The sequence below is a fragment of the Gavia stellata genome, chromosome 15 (assembly GCF_030936135.1).
Source record: "Gavia stellata isolate bGavSte3 chromosome 15, bGavSte3.hap2, whole genome shotgun sequence".
NCBI classification, from domain to species: Eukaryota; Metazoa; Chordata; class Aves; order Gaviiformes; family Gaviidae; genus Gavia; species Gavia stellata.
In genome coordinates, this window is record NC_082608.1 from 3895798 (window position 1) to 3917384 (window position 21587).

Below are 21587 nucleotides of genomic sequence, written 5' to 3' on the forward strand. Positions count from 1 at the left end.
CAGTCAAGACATTTAAAAAACATATTAATTGTAATATATATTGTAAATTACATTACAGTTCATATATTACTATATAAAATATGTAATAAAGATATAAATTGCAATTAATGTCTAACTCTTTATGACAAATGAGGTGCTCACTTTTGGTCACTGTCATAAACTATTTAAGAAACAGTGGATCTTCTTGCATTTCATTTTTTTTTCACAAAACGTAAGAGTAAACTTAGCTCCCCTACTTTATAAGCATCAAAATTATAAATTATTATATAACAGAATGAAATGTTTTAAGAAACGGAAGAGGCATACTCTCATAGCACCTGTGGAACAGGCTACAACTGCTAAGTAATTCAACGTTTCACTGAGGATACAGCTGCCAATGCAGCCATTTCCACTAATTCAATAGTCAGACTACATGTTTGGCAGCAAACGTACACAGCTTAATATATTGTTTTACTTAGTTTACTTGTGCATAGGTGTAGTCTTTCTTGTCTTCTGCATGTTTGCCCATTTATATTTAGAGAAGTTCTTCAGTGCCAGCTTCTAAATAAATTCTGACATTTAAAAGAATATTTTTACTTCTTAATGAAAACAGTAAAACTAATTTTTGTTCAGTTCTGCTCAGTTCTCCCCACTACAAGAGGAAGCGGGTTTAACTAAGTATCTATTTTTGTAACTATTTCGGTCATCCCACAAAAGAACCATAGATCCACACCCCATCTTGCCACATGCCTGTATGTTCATGTGTGTTTACCCTTCAGTAGTGCTCACCTCTTATGAACTATGTCAACCTGCGAGCTAAGAAAAATGCCAAGTTAGGACTGCTGAGTATCCTACATAAATCTAATACAATTCCAATTGCACAACTAAGGAAAAATCGTTTTCGTGGGTTTAGTTAGAATGAAAAGATTCTAGTAACAGACTGAACACCTTTTATTAACAGATGAGCAGACTGCAACAGAACTTAAAAAACAAAACTTCAAGACAGTTAACGTATCTGTCAACACAGTAGTTTCAGATCTGGTAAAACAGAATTTTCCAGCTAGCAGCTTTGCATCTTTACTGTTAAACTTCATATTCATAAACAGTTATGTGGAACCACATTAAAGAAAAAAAAAGAAAAAAAAATCACTTCTACTCACTAAAATCAGTACCTTTCTGAGGAGAGGAGAAATTAAAATCTGTGGTTATACAGTTATGCAAAAATGACAAAATGGCTGAATGAGCATTGTTTAAATATATTTAGCTATTAACAATCTAAGCTAGTTGACAACTTCTAAAGAATTTATACAAAAATTAGTTTTAAAACTAACAGAAGTTTTGTATTAATAAAAATGAGCCTTCTGTGTGACACTGATATATCAACACATAGGAATACGCTCAGCAGTAAAACTGGAAAGTTCATTGTTAGAACGCAGATGAACACTGAAGTCCATTTGATAGTACCCAATAGAAGTTACCCTTTGGGAAGCTCTTGAAGCTATGACTCACTTATCTTCCATTTGTTTTAAGGATGTGTCACTGTACCCTGAAAGTATTGGTTTATATTTCACCCATTTCTATTAGTAATTTCCTTCTTAGCTACTCAACAGTAAAAGTTACAGCTGAATTTTCTCCATTAGTTCTCTGCCTAAAACACGCGTGGAAAGGGTCAGCTATAGCAATCTTTAAAAGATGACCTAGTGCTTCTATATTGCACAGTACAGACACCCCTGAGAATATTCATGTACCCAACAGAAAATGAGAACAGATATTCTAAAACATTTTTTCAACAGGCCTGTTCATCTGAGAAGTCATCAGGAAATAATACATCAAGATATTAAAATGATGCAAGAACGATACCTGAATTTGGAAAAAGCCACTAGAAAGGGGAATTACATAAAAATTAGCACGTTGCCATGAAAGCCAGCATCCACTTTTCAACAAGTTGTGCTTTTGAGGGAAGTCCCCGAAAAGAGTACCTCTTCAGTAAGCTTGGTTTACTGGGCAATAGTTAGTTCTAGTTTTCCGCTCAGAATTTAAAACTCAGAGCCAGGGAAAAAAAGTCTCCTATAGGGCATCTCTGAAGATTGGTCAGAAACATTTCTTTCTTTATTTTGCTTCACTTACTTTGGGGTAGGAGATGGTAGAAGAGAGGAAAATGTTAAAACCATGAATGTTTTCTAAGCTACTCTTTCCAAAATTACAGTGTGAAAACAAGTTCTTTGCAAAGATGACTTTGCAATGAGAACACCACTATATTTTGTCATTAACTTTTAAGATTGAAGCCTTGCCTTTTTCAAAATAAAGCATATATGTGGAGAATCCTACCCTATCTTTTTTTTCCCCTCTCCACTCTAAGAAAGAGGAATTGCTTCATCCCCTATATCCCTGAAGAGCAAATCTGAAGCATTGCCTGTGGACAGAACACTGTTTTAATCAAAGTTATTTTAAAATCAATACAGACTAGCATGGAAGCACTGACATTTAAACCTGTAATATGACTTTTATATAGATAATTGTGCTTTACAGATATTAATCTAATGTACCTTTCTTACAAAATGTCCACACAAAAAATGTCTGCAGCTTCTTCCTCCCAGTACCTCCCTACCCCTTATTTTTAAAACCCAGCAGAGCAAGAAAAAGGTTCAGGAATCAAATGGATAACTTGAAGTGAGTAATCAAGAGTATCTGTCCATTCAGCAACAATGCTGCTTAAGGAATTCTCATTTCTACTCCACCCACTGCACTGTGCTGGCAAAGTGATTCCAGAAGCTATATGGTTAGAAAGATCACAGAACTGCTCCATCTAAAAAGTAACAGAATGGGAAGGAGGGTGAATTTTTCCCCCAACTGAACTAGTTCCCTCTTCTGAGCCTCCACAAATCATCCTGCTAGCACGTGACAGGACTACAAAAGGAAAAGAGCTACTTAACTCAGCACCACCTTTGGAACTACAGTCCAGAAATCAATTCTTTCTGGATGATTTTCAGTATGGCATGCAAATTTATTTTCTCTATTTTGTTTCTAGAATTCTAGCAGCCCAAAGAAGCAAGTAAAAACAAAAGCAAATAAATGCCCCACCTCTTCTGTGGTCTCACAGTTTTATGGAATCATGTAAGTCAGGTTTCTTTAGCTATATTAAAATGTTAACTGCTTGGAATAGATGGAACTGCAGAGTGTGCACAAAATCTGCAGACATTTGGTTCAGCTGGGTTCTGTGCATGTATGTAAGCAAACTTTATTTAAATAAAAATAATTCTATGTTACAATGCATCTACTGTATTTTTAAAAGAAGAAAAAGATGGATATTTGGTGTCTCAACTTGTTTTTTCCTAATTGTATCATCTACCTGCCTACAAGAAGTTTTCTTTAAGAAGTCTTAAAGCATCACTGAAATACAAGCACATTTGTATGTTTATTTAAGATGCATAGGAGGGGAAAAACAGGAGGGAAACTTCTGAAGGACTTTCTCATCACTTACCGAAATATAGGAGTATGACCAGGCTTTGGTTTGTTCCAAGTAAAGTGCGAAGGAACAGAAAGAAATTGGTCTCCAGGCAAATCTTTTTTCAAGGTGTGCTGAGATCCAGAGCAGTCATCTACTGCAGTTTCAAGGGGTGACGATAAGTTACCCTGTTCTTCAGGACAGATATCTATTTTTCCAGATAAAGTGGCAGTCTGATCCTCTGAGGTCTTTCTTGTTTTTAGAGGAATATCAGTCTCTGTACAACACTGAAATGGTGAAAGGCCAGAATTAAGGCCTTGTACGTTATGGATGGAAGTGTTTAGCCATGTGTCTTCTGTTACGCTTCCTCTGGGAGAATGGCCAGGTGATGGAGTTGGAGAATGATGAGGAGACAGAGAACCAGCATAGCAAATCTCAGCACTGGAGTGTCGTCGTTTCCCACAGGGGGATGTAGGTCTTGATGAGGGCCTTGATGTTGGTCTAGGGCTTAGCCAATTTTCATCTGTAATACTAGTTCTAGGAGAATGACAGGGAGACTGTCTCGGTGACAAGGCATGCCCAAATCCATAAGGCTGCTGCCAAGACTCATCACTGGGACCTCTCGGAGAACCACCAGGAGATGCCAAAGGAGAGCCAAGGGTAAATCGAGCAGCTGCTTCATTTAGCTCTGAGTCTACATCATCATAAACATGGGAAATGGATTCACAAGAGGAAGCATCTGAAAACCAACTTCTGGATGAAATGCTGCTGGCAGGGCTTGGACTAAGGGATGATTCCCTATATGATGGCTCAAGAGGAAGATAGAGATGGTCCCGTGAAGGCCTTTCCATATACTCATTTTCTGTGCCATTTGTGTGCAATTCATCTTCACTGGCTTCAATCCCTTGATGACAGTTAGGTGAAATAGATGTAATTTGAATACTAGGGCACTCAAAGGGTTTGGGTCCACCTAGTGGACTATATTTGGATTCTGGTACCTCACAAGTTCCTTCATAGTTCTTATGACTCTGAAGTCTCGTAGGTGGTGACAGAGGAGAGGAGTGAGACTGCAATCCATGGCGAGGAATACAAATTGGCTGATTTACAGAGGATGATGGTTGGTCTACATTAAAAATGTATATGGATGCACAGTCATCTGACTCAAGATCTGAAAGCAAAATTAAAAAAAAAAAAAAAAAAAAAAAAGAGGAACAGAGTCAGAATGCAGTACTTGAAAAATGCCATGAACAAAATCCTTTGTTTCCCAGGTATGGCCTGTTTTCAACATCCTAGACAGTTCCCATTACACTAACCACAGAAATGAAAGATAATTCTTAATTTTAAAATTTCCCTAGCCATATTTACAGCTAAATATGACTACAGCAGAGTTTTCTCTCATAAATCTTGTTTTCAACCAGATTCCACAGTTTATACACATCTTTAACACTAGAAAGCATCTTACAGTGACTCAAACTTCAATTAAGATTATAAATAACTAAAAACATTCAATCAGAAGAGGCCTAACAAAGAATATTATTAAAGATATTACAAAGACACTTATTCCAAAGATCTTTTTTGGTTGCTTAGAGAACTCTCGAGTGCCCATCCCACAGAACAGCATTTTTCAAGTGCAGCCTCAGGAAGTTTGAGCACAAGTTGTTTAGCATAAAAAAAGGCCAAACAAAATATTCTCAGATCTCACTAACTTATCCAAAACACTGGAAATATTCCAAAGAAAAACAAGCAATTGAGAGGGAATGCAAGTCCAGTTAACAAAATCAGCAGCTTTGTCTCACAGAACTGAAGGAGATTTTCTTGCCCTACTTCTCAATATTGAATTAACTGCCAGTACAAGACATTTGTCTGAAACAAGAGCAGAAAACACAGCTTTTTTCTTATTTTGTAACCACTATGCTTCCACTCGTGTTCCTTTCCCCTTGTAAAATAAAGCCTTCCCTGAATAATTATAAAAAGTAAGTATGCAGGAGACCTCAGGTAGTTCACTAGTCTATCATCTCCTAGCAAATGACATTAAATGTATTTGGACCATCCCCACTAAATACTGAAACTAGTCTCAAAATCCATTAACAATATTGTCTCTACAACCTGAGTAATTTGTTTTAGTGCTGAATCACTTTGAGAGCTTTTAACCCGTCACTAACATTTAACATCATCATTAAAATTCTACAGTTTCTACTGCTTTGCATGCTGGCTTTTATTTTTTAAAGTATTTTTTTAAGTAGTAGAGGAATATTATGCGGAAGCATAAATGTTTCTGCAAACTAAAATGCTCTTCTGTCAAATGTGATGAGATATTATGTTCATACAATTATTTTCCATAAATCCAGACTGAATGACATTAATTGCATCTCTGGGTATTAACTCTTTTTATTTTTTTAAATGGTTTTTATCCTGAGTATCAGTAGAATAGTAATACTTGTTTTAAAATAAATCTAGTCTCTCTCACAATCAGGTAAAATATCCAGACAGGAAGCCATGTATTTTAGGCCATTCCATGATGAAAAAAATCAGTTTGTTAATGAAGTCATTCTATTATAAGCTTCGCTAATAGCAATCAGCTTAAAATTAACTAAACCAGAAACAAAACAAAACAGCATCTCCTCAGAGACAACAAGGAAGCATATTCAAATGGAGAGAAAGCATACTGTTACCAAGGAACAGACTATGTTCCTCAGACTTTAAAAAAAATAAAATGGCTGAAGGTTCATGAGCAGGGAGCAGATCTATCAGTAATCTATCTATTATAGGAGGCACAAAATCACAGAAGACTAGTACTAAGTAGTTTCATAAGCATTGTGTGATTTTATATATATTACATATAGTCATAGATAACAATTACCCATATTATATCATTAACTATTATTACATGTGTTAAGAGCACAAAAAACCCTGTTATAGGTTAATTTCTAAATATGCATACACTAAAAGGATCAGAATACTCAGGAAGGACTATTTTGTGTATCATACAAACAATTAATGCAAGCTCACTACACTGCACACTATCAAAACTACATTTCCCTATCCTTTCACCAGGATAGCAAACATTTTTTAAGACTTTAATTGGAGGTCTTTCTTTTTGCTGTTCCCCATCACAAAATATGAAATGCAGACAGTAGTTAGTTACAGGTTTTCCACATCTATCAGTATTATTCATGTGCAAGATCACAGATGTCCTTGTTTCTTAACTCATTATTAGTATTAGAAGCATAGGTCAAGGGAGGAAGAAAGCAATCCTAATAAAAGCAATTATCCAGCTACCCAAAACTTAGAAATAAAACAGTTACAGGTACAGAAATTTTGAAATAATAATAAAAACATTATAGGAAAACAACAGTTGGAAATCTTCAAGTCCTGTACATAACAATTTACTGTCATTAATGGCTTTAGGAACAGTAGCAGCACATTGTTTGTGCCAAAACTCTCACCATTGCAGAGAGCCTTATTTCTCTTGCAGCAATAATCAAGAAATCTTAAAATATTTAAGAAAATTTGTCCGCTTTCATTGTTACTGGGATTTATGAAATGCAAATGTACATTCAAAAGTTAAGTTTCTTGGAGCTGAGTTGGAAAGATCAGACTAGCACAGAATTATCAACACCAGCTGGGAAGAACTGGGGAAGAGATGGAGAAGCAGGACAGCACTCTTCTGACTAAGGCTTCGTTGGTCCCTCTCCACGACAAACAACTTCTAATGAGTTTGGCACCATGCTCTCCCGTTACCCTTCCCCAGCAGCATACACGCACACATTCAAAAAAATGGAAGCTAGAAACCTAGAGTAAGAACTACACATCTAACAAACACCAAATCCCAAAAGCATGCTTAAGACTGTGGAAACAATGTATTTTGAGTCTAAATCACCCAAACCATTTTCAGACACAATCAATAAACAGGTACATTTATTTTAGTTTGCACACACGAACCCTCCCCCTTACAGTCATGTGTTGAAATAACCAGTTAGTTGCTCATACAAAGGACAACACTAACTACTAAGATCTTTACAAATCATGTCATTATTTCTACTAGACTATTTACCAATAATTATTTTTGTCCTGTTAAAGACTGTAGAGAGAATCCAATCTGGAAGAGCCCTCTAATCAATCTGAAGGAACTAGTAAACATACAAAGATGAATATAACTTGGATGAAAGAAATGGGGAAAAAAAAAGAAAAAAACCAGCTGACAGCCCTTAAGATGGAAAGGAGTGAGAATAGCTCAAAAAAATCCAACACAGGGCTTCAAGAAAGCAAAGGATAAGCAAACTCAGGGAAGTCTCACAATAGGCAAGTGCAAGGCAAAAAAAGAGTTATGGAGAAGCCCAAGGCAAAATATAGAGTTATGGAAATCTGGTTACTTAATAGGAGAGCTATTACATCCAAACAATCCTACTGGGGGAGGAAAGACAGTAAAGAAGTGAAGTTGGCCAAGTCACGAGGCCTTCACTGACCATAAAATATAAAAAGCGTTCAAGAAACAGAAACTAGGTCAAATTACTCAGGTAGAGCGTAAAACTACCACAAGCACATGGGGGCAAGATGCTAGATAGGATAAACACAGCAAAATACAAAGACCAAGAGCAGCAGTGCCATTCACATCAAAAGCCTGCCATGACCCTGAAAAGGCAGGTGTGTTAAATGGTTTTTCTTTAGTAAAGTCAACTGAGTAAATTGCTAACGAAGTTAATAGCAATGCAGAGTAAAGAAAACTGGACTAAATAAAAGGTTAAAGAGTACTGAAGAATTATGGGCCAATAAGTTTAACTTCAGTTTTAGAAGTAGTATTAATAGTTTATTTGTTCCAGTAAGCATTTAAAAGGAGGCAGGGAAACAAAACAAGAAGTCAATGTTTGCTAAGAACAAAACCGCATCAAACAAGTTCTGTTTTACAATCAAAGAAGGAGGTCTTCTGGATAGCTAGCACAGAAAGAAACTCAGCTTTGTTTTAACTTATTGAGACTTTTAACACTACCATGCATGGAGAAGCCACTGAGTCTGTAGAAACTTACTGAAGCCTTCTTCCCCACCCTGCTGAGATCAGGCTTACTACCGAGGGATCACAAAAGTTAGCAGATGCTCTATATTCACACAGTGCATATAAGCTACATAGAGCTGCAGACTTCCATTGCAATCTTACATCAGGTGTCTGTGTCACCCTTTATCAAGGAGAACCAGAAGGTCTGTCATTTTGAATGTACATTTGCTACTGTCTGGAACAGACCAGTTTACAGAAGCTCCCGTTCAGTGTTAACACAATGCTGCCTCATCCCTTACTAAGCTGCTAGCTACACTTCAACATAAGCTGTCTAACTGGAGAATATAATTAAATAATATCCAGAACAACTGCTCCTAAAGTACATTTTGCTCGCTGTTTGCCATATCAGACTGCACATTCAGGACTAGCAATGCTTGCCCACCAGTTGTTCACTCCTCAACGATGTACTGGCTCATGCATATGTGCAGCTGTGCAGTGAGCCAGATTTCTCCACAGAAGGAAGGTCAATTACTATCAAATGTTTGAACACAAGCCCTGTGCCAAAATTATCCGAACCACTTTATTATTCTAGGTTTGTAAGCCCATAAACAAACAGGTTCAGACAATAGGAGTTATTATAAGGTACTAAGAAAGTGCAACACGACCTAGGTCTTATAAAAATACTACTGCAAAAACAGGATCAGTAATCAAGTCCTTTAAATAGCATGAGGAAAGACTTGAGCATTGCCACAGACATCATGTGTGTTCTCAGGCAAGTCATATAATCTGTCTCCACTCCCAAACTTTAAAAAGAATGACAACCTCTTCTGTTTTTCAGTTCTGTCATGACAGTTACCATTATCTCTTTCTGAACGTGATGGTATCATAAAGAATGCCACATAAATACCTGTAAATGAGAACAAAAAGCATATGCAGTTCCATTTTTTTAATTTCATTATCCTACTTATTTGAAGCAGTTCATATACTTCTAGGGATGAAAGAGGAGCCTTAATCTTCACAAAGAACCCAAAATACCCAATAGTCATAGTTTTCCTTTTGTGCACTTAAAAAGACAATGGATCAGGGTTCTTGTTGGTACACTACCACACCAAAGCTCTATAATTGGATATTTAACTCTAGTTTTCTATTCCAAGCTGTAAATTCTCCTACTCCTCCTACAAGCTTAAACATCAACTTATAAAACACAACCCAAAAAAACCCTAAAAACCACAGCAATGCATTAGTTTATAAGGGGTATAACTGACTAGTAAGCCAGCAAATATGGTACTAAAAACGTTTAAATTGTGAAAACAATTAAGGTAGCAAGGTGGAGCAGGGGGAAGACACATCCTCATAGACCAAGTTTAGCAACACACGAAACACTAGTGCAAGTTTAAGCTTTCAGAAAAGGATGATTTACAACAACTGTCATTTTATAAAGAAGTTCTCCCTCTTCAATGATTTTGTGCTCTGTTTCATGGTCATATCAGATTACTCAAAAGGGATAAAAATAAATTTTACTTCCGTCAACCATGTACGCTAGAGGCAGCCCTTGTCATGCCCATCAGAATTTCCCTCATTTTCTTGTGTTAAGCAAGAATACTGGAAGTGTGCAAGAAAAACAATCTTCTCAACAGTGGGAGCTCACCAATGAGGCTTTTCCAAATTCTAGTCCGGATGAGAATTAATTATCCTCGGTAGAAATGCAGATGAATAATGAAACCTGCACTAGTTTAAGCAGGAGAATAATATAGCATATCAAATGTTTACAACTGACATTGAATAAAATAAGAACATACTGGCTCTCAGGGCATAACTACATATTATGTTTATTTCAGCAGCAACTACCTTCCCACACACGCTCACACACAAAGAGGGAGGGGAAATGAGAAGAGAGGTATTTTTAACACAGATGATTTTGGCAATCAGATTTGCAGTGCACTAATGTTAACACCTGTGTATATATACAACCGACAGGACGGCAAGCTTTAGGACATGGGGAGAAGTGAGCAACAAGGACAGGAACTGCAGGTGTTTTCACCACCAAATAAAAATGTAACATGCAACTAAACCCTTAGGCCATAGCCTGGCATGCATTTTAAACTAGAATGGCTGTCTTAATGTACATCCAGCTTCACCCTGAAGTAACAGAATTAAGTTCCAAATAGGGAAATAACAGTTAGGAAATCTTATTTGGCATGTAAGAAAACCAGACTAAGATAAACAACAAAATCAAATGCATCTGCTTAAGCCATAAGCACGTTTCAGAAAACGATGTACTTCTGTTGCAGCAAACGGAGTTAATCTCAGTTAAGGAGGTCTCTTCCTTTTTTTAAAAAAACATAAGTTCTCATAATCTTTCATAGCAGAGTGCTTTGAGATACATTTTGGAAAAAAGTGATGTAGAAAGTAGGTAAAGAATCCATCTTGTAACTGTAAGCTTCAACAAGAATTAGTCACTCTAAGTTCAGTTACAAGAACAGAAAATATCAACCGGAAGCACTAGGCAGTGTTTATACCTGTGCCTTCTCCAGCTCTCCTGGTATTTCTGGTTGATTATGAAGCACATCTTTAAATGAAAACTTTATAGGACTTGTGGTTCGGTATTTAAGGATTATTCATTAATATTCACAACAGGTTAAAAAAGAAAAATATTTACTTTTTGCTTTAAAAATCTGTAAGTTCTATGGGCCCCTCTTTGCTTCCTTTTTTTTCCTCTGTGGGTATGTCATTCAGGAGGGCACGGTATTTTACTGAATAATACTGCACACTTGTAGACAAAACAGAAGCTGTTGCCCCCCAGTTTGATGAAGCCTCATTTGTCACTCAGTGTTAGATGGAAAGTCAGCTTAACATGACCCAGAAGTTCAGAGATATTAAGAAATAGACTATGGCCTTTGGGGAGATTCTTAAAATCATACAATACATCCACGCAGCAGTTACTAACACATAGTATTAACAGCATATTTGTCACTGCTATTCTGAAGGTGAAGTACGTTATTCCATATGATCAGTTCCTAGTATTTATGAAAGGACTGCAGCCCTGCAGCCCCAGAGCATCTGGTATGCGTAGACATGGGAATTGAGAGAAGACTGAGCACTCCAAAACTAGTGTGTTGTGTCGGACCCACAGGAAGAAGGCTGATCGTAAAGATAAGCAAGGACATTAGGCAAGTACTGATTGAAGAGAATAGGGAATCACGTGCTGTAGCTGCCAGCTGAAGGTTTGTCTAGATTCTTGGTACTGCAGGCCAATTTATCATCTACAACCTAACTCTTCCTTTGCGGGGACAAAACTAATGCACTCCACAAAAGGCTCTCCAGTTATTCAAAGTTCTGGTTTATACTGCACCTATAAACTGAAATCCTCACCTACCTCCCTCCATGGATGCCTTTGCCACTATCAACTTCTAACACCAATGAGCTGGCTGATAGCAACCTGCTGCTTTATACAGAGACACCTCCAGGTTGACGGTCTGCTCCAGTCCTGAACCAAGCACTGAGCAGAAGCCAAGTTTCCAAGATCAGAAGGTTTAAGTAGGGCCATAGCAAGCAAAACAAGACAGGAGTGTGCAAGAAAATGGGTATTTTAGTTTATAGGAGAGTATGGTGCCATAGGCTAGGGTCTTTGCAAAAGTCGGTAGAAAAGGAATGCAATAAGCCAAGGCAAGAAGTTTGAGTGGGGAGAGATTACACAGTAAGAGGAGGGGAGACCAAAATGGGGGCATGCCTCTTTCTGTTTATCAAACAGAGCATGACACCCAGGCTAAGAACTGGTATTGATAGTATCTGAACAAACTAGTTTGAGAACTCTACACACCTCAGCAAAATTACACTGTACTTCTGCAGCTGCCCTACAACAGGACAGAGGGCAAACTATTCCACAGCAGGCAATCCTACCATAAAGTTAACTCAGTATTTCAAATCATTAATATTTACAGCTTTTCACCAATATATTTTATAATGCACCTTTAAGGTAGACCTCAGGTGCACGAAACTCAAAGGCTCTGTACGTCGACGGACCGAAATAAGCCAGAATGATAATATGAAACTTTCCTGTTTCCCCAGCTGCTCACATGAATGTGGAATCAGAAACACCCTGAATTCACTTCGCTAAGATTGACACAGTAAGCGTAACAGGCAGAAACAGGAATCAAACAGCCCAATGAGAAAGGGGAGGCTGAAGCAGAGCACGAACACCATTTTTTCAGCAACTTTCAGAATGATCCCACAAAATACAAGGGAGACCATGTTAGCATGCCTGACGACTGTGCCACATGCAAGCTCTGAAACTTTGCATCTCTTCACAGAGTCCTAAATAGCTTGTGTTTATACCAGCAGGAGTGGTGGTTTCACCACATACTGCACCTTACCAGTCTAACCTCCCGTGCCCAACCAAAAAAGCTAGGCAATTTGAAAGACGGTAGCTATTTGCTCTCGAAAGCCTAAATTTGACAAATTACACTGATGAAATACAGAGACTCTGACCTAATTTAAAGAAGCTATGCAAAATACAAAACATTGACAGATTTTCTGAGTGGTTCTTTGGATTAAACCACACATTCTCTTGTGGCCTTGTCACTTGAGTACAGCTAACCCAAATGACACCGTTAAAGCCTTCTGTAATCATACAATTACTCCATCTCCTCATCTCCTTCGTGCTCTTGATGTTGATGTAGGGAACACTACTAGAAAGCATCTAAGATACACATGAGTAGCTATAAATCATTGTGGACGTTATTACAGCCCATGATGCAGCCATCAGAAGCAGTGAATCATTGCCACTACCGGTTAATAAATGCACCCTGAACATGTTATCAGCTCCTCATTCTATTTTTAGAGTATGTTTTCGTTTTGGGTTAGAAGTTTAGTTAGAAGGTAACCGTTTGTGCCCTGTCCCAATTACAACCATCCACAATCCCATTCCCTCTCCAGCATAGTACAAATGCTGCTTATCACTGAATTTATGTTTAAGTGATCTTCCCATCTTTTCTATTTACCAAACCATTAAAAAAAAATTAAAATCTGGGAAAAAAAACCATTTCTCACAGCATTTGTTCCTAAAAAGCAAAGTTGGCAGCCACTAAAACATGAAGACTCCCATTAAGCAGTGAATTCAAAGTTATTTGCCTCCTGCAATCTTGAATAACCTCATACATAAGAAAATGTAAAGATCTCGGTTTGAAAGGATCTAAGACTGAGTCCAAACAGGAATATTTACAAGAGTTCAAAAATAACCCTCTCCACCAAACTGTTAAAAAACAAACAGAAAAATCCAACTTCATCCCTCAATATTAAAAATATTTCTCATTTTTAGAAGTGATGACTAATCTTCAAAATGTAGTCTGAGAAGCCATTTTTTAAACAAGCAATTGCTATTAAACTAAATATTAATATGAATAATATAATTCTACATTTCTGGGAGTAATGAATTAGCTTTAAGTACTTACTTATATTTCTACCTATAAATGTCTTTCATGCAGCCTCAAATGAAGTTGTTGTTTCTGCTTTAAAAAAAAATAAATCAAACCACAAAAATGTAACACAACACAAACCCAAACCAAACCCAGAGTTCTATTTTCGTGCATTTATTGCTGAAAGATCATGGGTTCATAGTCAGATCCCCAGAAAGTTGATTCTTCTCTCCTTCGCCCAGGTACATGAAAACGAGGACTCGGCCTCCCAAAGAAAACTGACAAAAGGATCTTCTAGCACACCTACTGTCCTTTCTCTGAAAAGTAACCATAAGCATTCAATGCCACTGGGACATTTAATCAGAAGAGCCACGTAAATGATTAAGTTCAGCTGTTCAGTTAACTCATGAGATGTGCAGGCCACAACACAGCCCGAAAGCCCGCCTGCTTATCAATCAGTTCTGCAGTTCTTCAGATTTAAACTGATCTTCCCTGAATGACTTTGAACAGTTCCACAATTTTTCTTTTATGTTCTATTTCGCCAGTATTTCACGAGAATACTCAGAGATGGATGTACGAAACGTAGAAGAGAATGTTGGCTTGTTAATAAGCTTGCTCCTGCTTTGCAATTTTACTTAGCCATACTGATCATTTCACTCATCTTAAATTCCACTGTCATTCGAACCCCACATGGCATGCCTGGACAAATGCAAGGACCTGGATGTTGTTCTACAGTCTGGGCTTAGGGCCAAGTCTGCTTCACGCACTTCCCTGGCCCACTAGGGCAGCTTTAGGCAACGACTCCCGTATTTACGTTATTGCTGTGAACCGCCAAACTGCTGCTTACTATTGACCCAGGCCCAATCTACTCTCATTTCTCACTCATTCACAGCAACATTACTTATTTGGCTACTCCTCAGGTGGGATATACAACTGCAAGCAGTTTATCATAAAACAAAGAAAAGGAAAAAGACCGTCATGTTTTAAGCAGAGGGCTACTTCTTACTTTGAAAAAAGAACTTATTTCTAGTTTTCAGGAATAAGCAAAATAAAAGTATTAGCACAAATGCTTTTGTACGCTGCCCATCTCCCACATCCCAAACCTCAGGATTTGTTCTCATTTGCACTGTGCCCATAATTCAGATGGGAGGGAAGAGGACAGAGCATGAGGTGCAACTATGAATTCACACACAAAATAAGTGACATTTTGTCAAACTAGGGATCTTTTTCAAGTCCCTGCACTACATAGTGACTCACTACATAGAGATTCTCAATGCACTATGTAGTGATCCAAGAACCATATGCCAAACCATGAAAGTTATGAAATTAGAGCAGGTGCAAGCACAACCGCTTCGCAACAGCACACAAGAGAGTTTGGTATTTCTCCCAAAGGTCTCGTCCTGGTCAAGCTTCATCCAAATAGGCAAGACTTCATTTAGCCAGCATACTGTGAAAAAACACAATATATTCAAACACATCAGCTTCCCAGGATTACCACCTTAATCTGTTACTCTTAATGGCCAGGCAACTCTGACTCCATTGATACCAGATTTGACTTAAAGACCCATTTTCCTTTGGTTCTTCCTCAGTGTCTCTCTAAGTTATCTTGAAGTCACAAGGTTCTTGTCACAGACCCTCTATTTTTGCTCAGATGCAGCTGTTTGGTCTTCCCTCCTCCCCTCCATCAGCAGATTATATAACCACAGCCTATGACTGATTTGCATTGTGTCCCTGCATGTCAATCTTTTACGTGCACAGACACCAGCATCCACTAGCTTGTAAAATGAAATGATAGCAACTAAATTTCCCTCAAGTGGTGGTTCCTACCACAATACATTTAATGCTCAATATCTAATAAATAAACAAACATTTTGTTAAAAAGTACCATTTATGTCTAAGGGAGAAAAAAAGAAACGGACTCAAAAAACTTGTCCGTTCATTCCTTTCTTAAAGTTGCACCAGTTGATCCTAGTCTTAATCCACATGAGCACTCTTTTGTATCGCAAATCTTTACAGACCAGCACAGGCAGCTGTATTTGTATGGATGGCTCAAATTATACATATTAGCCACAGAGTTACCATCTTGTGCAAAGACTTTCTCTCCTACCCATTTATATAGGCAACCAAATCTAAATGGAATAAAAAGACTTTAAAAAGGAATAAAACTTCAGGTGAACCATACAGGTGTGCAAGATGGTCTGCTAAAAGGACTTCAGAAGAGCACATCTCATAAGTTTCTCTTACTCAGCTAAGAAAAACAAACTTTGTAGCAGTTCTAGATCAGAAGTACGCGATCACAAAAATGAATTTCACCAATAGCAACCCTCAGTCAGCTCACACCTCAAGCTGACAATTATTGCCAGCATCCAGCCCTTAATTTTCCACACAGTCTAATTATGAGATGACTCTCTCTCCTACCACAACTTGACTTTCTTAGTATTGCTTACCTTAATCACCATCTTAGGGAAAAGAACAAAAAGTTCAAGCACACTGCAAACTTCTGTAAACAGCTTAGGCTGTTTTCTCCTCTCTACCAACAATCCCTGACAGCAATACCTGTCATGAATACACATTTAAGAAGTGAGGGAGAATACTTTATATATTAATGATCAAGGCAATGTACTAAGAAGACTAGTATTGTGGTTGTGTTTCAGTACAAATCATTGGGTTTAAGACTTTTACTACATATCTAAATAAAATGACACATACATAGTGCCAGTTTTTCCTACAGAGAACTCTGCCCAGCTACTGAGGAAAAGTTCAGCACCCGTCATCGCTTCAGAATACTTAACACATGGGCAGGAGGTAACTGCTGAGCAGCCCAAGCAGCTTGTAGATGCTCATAGAGAAAGAAGGTCAGACACTGAAACCTTCAAAAGAAAAGATCAGGTATTACTTTGACAGTCACAATTGCAAAACGTGTATTTCAATCTTGATATTCAGTAATGGCCTCAAATCAATAAGCTAATAGCTCTAAGCTAGAGGGAAAAAACCCTCAAAGGAGAACAAGAGTATAGAAGTTTTCAAATAAACTAAAGATCCAAATCCAGATATACTGTCCTTATCCAAAGCGAGGCTCCAGCTCGCGAAGATGTTTTGAATTGTCACTAAATTCATCACAGAACTGGGATATTTTTCATACTTTTCATACCATACTTTTCAGGAGAAAAGTAAGAGAGATTGTGAGATTCATCTGTAACAAGATTACTAAATAGTATTACTTAACCAAATATTAAGTCACAGGAAATACGGAGAACCTCTTTTCAGCTTGTTTCATAGTTTCCAAGAAAATAAAACTGATATTATGAACCAGAAGCCCAAGGAGGGTACTTTTATCAGTACTTTTAAAGCACTCATATTTGGGAAAAACAAACTCAAGCAAGGATGATTACTTATATTGAACGATAACATGAATTTCTCCTCCTCTACTTCATAACCCAAAAACAAAAGGTGGGTGTTAGGGTGAAATTCCACATATTACTCCGTTTTACTGGGTAACAAAACCTTAGCTCATCTTTCACTCTTAGAAGACTTCATCAGAAATAACAGAAACATTTTAGACAGGATTCTAAGCAGCAGTATCAACAACTCATCTGTCAGAGTTTCCTATGTAATTAAATAATTCATTTTCGGGTTACTGAACAGTTTGCAGCCTCTAATTTTAAGTCAGTCCCCATTTCACATACCAACAAGAAATAATTTTGGATGTTACAGAACTTTACAAGATCCTGACTTCCCAGTTTAGTACTACATACCCCAAGTTCTTTAAAGGCCCTTACCTTGTAAAAACTCATTCTTTAAAATAGGAGATGAACCCTTACAATAAAAATTCAGCTAAAGAAACAATCACAGCAACTTGTACTTGCTCCCCTTTTGCACAGTTTGCCATTTAAACAGTATACCACATCCTCAGCAGAGTTTTAACAGCAGTGTGAAGACCTTAATGCAGTTTATTTGCTTAATGCTTAATAAATTCTAGGCAAACTTCCCAAAATTATACTGAACAGTACTGCAAAACTGGGGTGGGTGTGGGTGTGAAGGGGATGGGGGCACCATTAGAAAAGTATTCAACTTAAATTCAATTATTCAAGTGTCACATATTACACCTCAAAAACGTCTTCATTAAAAAGACCAAACACAGTGGCACCTCAAATACATTAACTGACAAAGTTAGTTACATGACAATCTATTTTAGTAGACTGTACAGGACCTGAACGATACTGTAATTCAGATACCTACTTAGACATTTCAAATGCAACTGATATAAGGGGGCAAGATGCAATCAGATGCTACTGCAACTAACCAAACTGTTTCACAAGAAAGAGTACACCAAAGAGATTTGGTTCACCTCAGAGTGCTCTATAACATTACCTCTGGGCACTAGAGGCCTGAATTATTTTGTCAGAAAAAGATGAAGCTCATTAGTACCTAGAACTGTACCGCCTGTTTTGAGTGCTGAACACTACAAAATCGAAGTGATCATTTCTTTCTTCTTTGGGAAAAGCACATTGAACTACCAGAGAAACAGAGAGCAAGATTTTGCAGAAGGTGCTTAGTACCTAACTTCCACTTAAAAGTAGCTGAAGAGCTTTTGACAATCTCTTATTTAGCAACCAGCTAGGCAAATTTTTACTTCAGTTCACAAGCTATATGAAACGGGCTATTCCTTTGATTTCAAGTGAAGTATGCTGCAAAGACTGCAGTATTAGACTACAACCTTTCAAGCACCTTTAAAGCATATTTCATGCACTCCCCTCTGCAGCAAGAACTACAACTTTCAGATCAAGCACACAAGCACTACTGCAGAACATCAGTCTCAATTGCTGCCACTTAGCACAAAACTAAGTATGTTAGTTCTACTATCCTGCAACCCGCTGAAATTGTTCTGTATAATAACTCAGAATCCCAGTTGATTTAATTTCTGCTATTGTCCTTTTAATGTCATAAAAAGTGTAATCTACTGCCTGGGAGTAGCATTTTCTTAGTAGTTCAGAAATCAAAAGTATATTAAAAGAAATGAAAGAACAGCTCACTTTTTCTTACTTTCAATTAAAAATACAGTTGACGGTAAAAATATTTAAATATATACTTATATATGTACATATATAAAAGAATAAAATCCTCACAACACTACAGTAGTCTCAGCATAAAAGAAAGCATCAACATAGATTTCTGTGTTATTTAAACAAGAACTTAGTACTAGACAAAAAAACCCCACACCCTTACACTTACTTTGCTGCACAACGCACAACATCATTGAAGCAAGTAATATGGGATTATGAAATATATGCTTTACGGAGATCTAAGAACTTTTTGCTCATCTAACTAATACACTTGGAAGAGGGGGGAGGGAAAAATATAAGATTTCTAATATGGGTCCTCTCTTACACGAAATCCAGTTCTTCATATGTAAAATACATGGGCAGAATTAACAGCTAAACTCTGGCAATCCTTTTAATAGAATACTTGAAGGCAGAGACCTAATCTAACCCTTTCCCCTGAAGACCACATCTGTGCACAGCAGGCGAGATCCTCTCCAGTATTCCACAAAACAGGAAAATTACCGAGTTACAGATGCAGATGCAGAATTTCTTACCGAAAGCTACAGCGAACAAATCAGTTCATGGTCTGAATATCACATTTTCAAATTTGCCTTAAAAATAGTTTTAACTTATTAAGCATGGAAAAGTCTCTATATTCAGTGTAACATCTGAACTGCTTGTTAAGGAATGGTACCAAAAGACAAATATTATAAAAGTGAACTGAGTGGCACTAGTATTTCCAGTTTTCTGAGCAACTTGTTTTCCCATTCTCATCTATCGTTGACAGAGGAGCATAGTTTAGACTACTAGTTTTACGTGAAAAGAACAGAAATAGAGGTATCGCAATTATTTTTTATTGTAATTTGTTAACAGTCCCCATTGTTTTCATATGGTACTGCAACGCATTGATTTGTCTAGCAGAAGTCGGGCCCCCTTCCCAAAAGCACCATCTGCTATTCCACTGATCTGGAAAATAGGCAAAAAACCCCTCCCCTTATCTGAAGGAATCTGTTAACTAAATCTTAGGATCAAGAAAGTTAGAGATTTTGTAAGAAAATAATCCCAAGTGTTCACACTGGATTATATACAGACTGTATCAAACAATTTTTTTTCTTATCAACTTATGCAGACAACCGAGTCAGAGGACAAAACAACATGGCTGCATCATTTAGCTTGGATACAATCGTGTTTCAGAGCTATCTTATCATCTAACCAGTCAGACTTAAGACAGTGCATTACCAATTAATACTTATTTCAAGCAGGTCAGAAAAAAAGCATGCAGCTGTCAAACTCTGGTACAGCTGCACACTGCACAGCAGGCTCTTATTGATTCCCCGCATCATAATGTACAGGCAATACTTTATTTTCTGTGGTTTAAAGAAATATGAGGGTTTTTTAAACGGAATTTTCAGGCTCCAATACTACAAAACGGAAGAAAACGGAAGCGCTCCAAAATGTGTGTATATACCCGTACACCGGGACCCGGACAGCCATCACACCTCCACACGCAGTGTTTTTCCCCCCCCAGGTATATACACGCACGTACACAAAGTTTATAAGCACACACTGCAGTAACTACGACGCTCTATACACGGGGAGCAGTTCGGTTGAAACTTTTCATCGCCAGAGCCCCGAACAAGTCCCTGGTCCAGCCCCATTAATACCCAGCGGCTCCCTGCCCTACGCCAAGTTTAACGGCGCGCTGTACCGCACCGAGACGCCGCCGCCGATCGCCCTCCCCCAAGCCCTGCGAGGCCCCCCCCGCTCGGCGCCGGTAGCGAAGGGATCGCACCGCGGGTCCCCCCGCCGCTACCTGCGCCAGCGGGACGCGGGGCCGACCCCGGTCCGGGGGGGGGGTGGGGGACCGCCCCCAGCCTCCGCGAGAGCCGGGGCCTCCCCCGGCAAAGCCGCCGCGCCCCGCGGGAGGCTCCTCCCGCACGACGGCAGTTCTGGGGTTTCTCTTCCCAGAGAAAGTTGTACCGGCGGCGAGAGGCCCGGAGAGCCCCGGCCCGGCCCCGCGGGCGGCATCGCCCCCCTCAGCCCCCGGGGCGCCTCCGCAGCCCCCACGTCCCGCGAGCGAGGGAGGGGAGGGGAGGGGAGCGGCGCCGTGAAGCGGCCGCAGCCTGAGGGAGGAGGGACGGCGCCGCTCCCCCCCGCCTCCCGGTCTCCCGCGGCGGCGGCGGCGGGGCAGGCGGCAGCCCCCCCTCCCCGCCCTCGCCTTACTCGGAGGAAAACAGGAAGCCGACACCCGCCCCGGCCCGGCCCCGGCCCGGCGGGAGGGGAGCGGCCGCGACCCGGCTGCGGAGGAGCGCACCTGCAGGCCCCAGCGGCGGCCCGGGGCCGGGCTGCCCGTCCTCCCCGAAGATCAGCCTGAAGTCGAACTCGTCGGTGGCGCCGCAGTTTGCCGTAGTCATGGGTTTGGCCGGCGAGGCGAAGCGAGACCCCGTCGCCCTGCCGGGCCGCGCCGCGCTCCTGCCGGGCTGCGCTCCCCGCCGCCGCCCCTCAGGGCCGCCTCATAACACCGGATGGCGCCGCGGCCGGAGGGGAGGGGGCGGGCGGGGGAGGGGAGGGGAGCGCGCGGGGAGGCGGCGGCGCGAGCGGCGGCTCCAGCCCCAGCGCGAGCTCCCGTGCCCGGGCGCCTTCTGTCACTCAGGGGGGGAGGGCGCCTACTACGGGCCGCGGCTGGCGCCGCCCCCGTGCCGCGCGCCCACCGGCCC

General features: G+C 39.6%; 1 protein-coding gene across 2 annotated transcripts in view; it reads right to left on the reverse strand.

Annotated features, from left to right (window-relative positions):
- Positions 1 to 21284, reverse strand: part of NFATC3 (nuclear factor of activated T cells 3) — a 77524-nt gene extending 56240 nt beyond the window's left edge. For both annotated transcript variants that reach the window (XM_059824710.1, XM_059824709.1), the window contains exons 1-2: positions 21185 to 21284; positions 3461 to 4592 (exon numbers count right to left, since the gene is read on the reverse strand). In XM_059824710.1, coding sequence (XP_059680693.1) covers positions 3461 to 4592; positions 21185 to 21284 — 1232 coding nt within the window. The remainder of the gene's footprint in view (positions 1 to 3460; positions 4593 to 21184) is intronic.
- Positions 21285 to 21587: the final 303 nt, after the last annotated feature.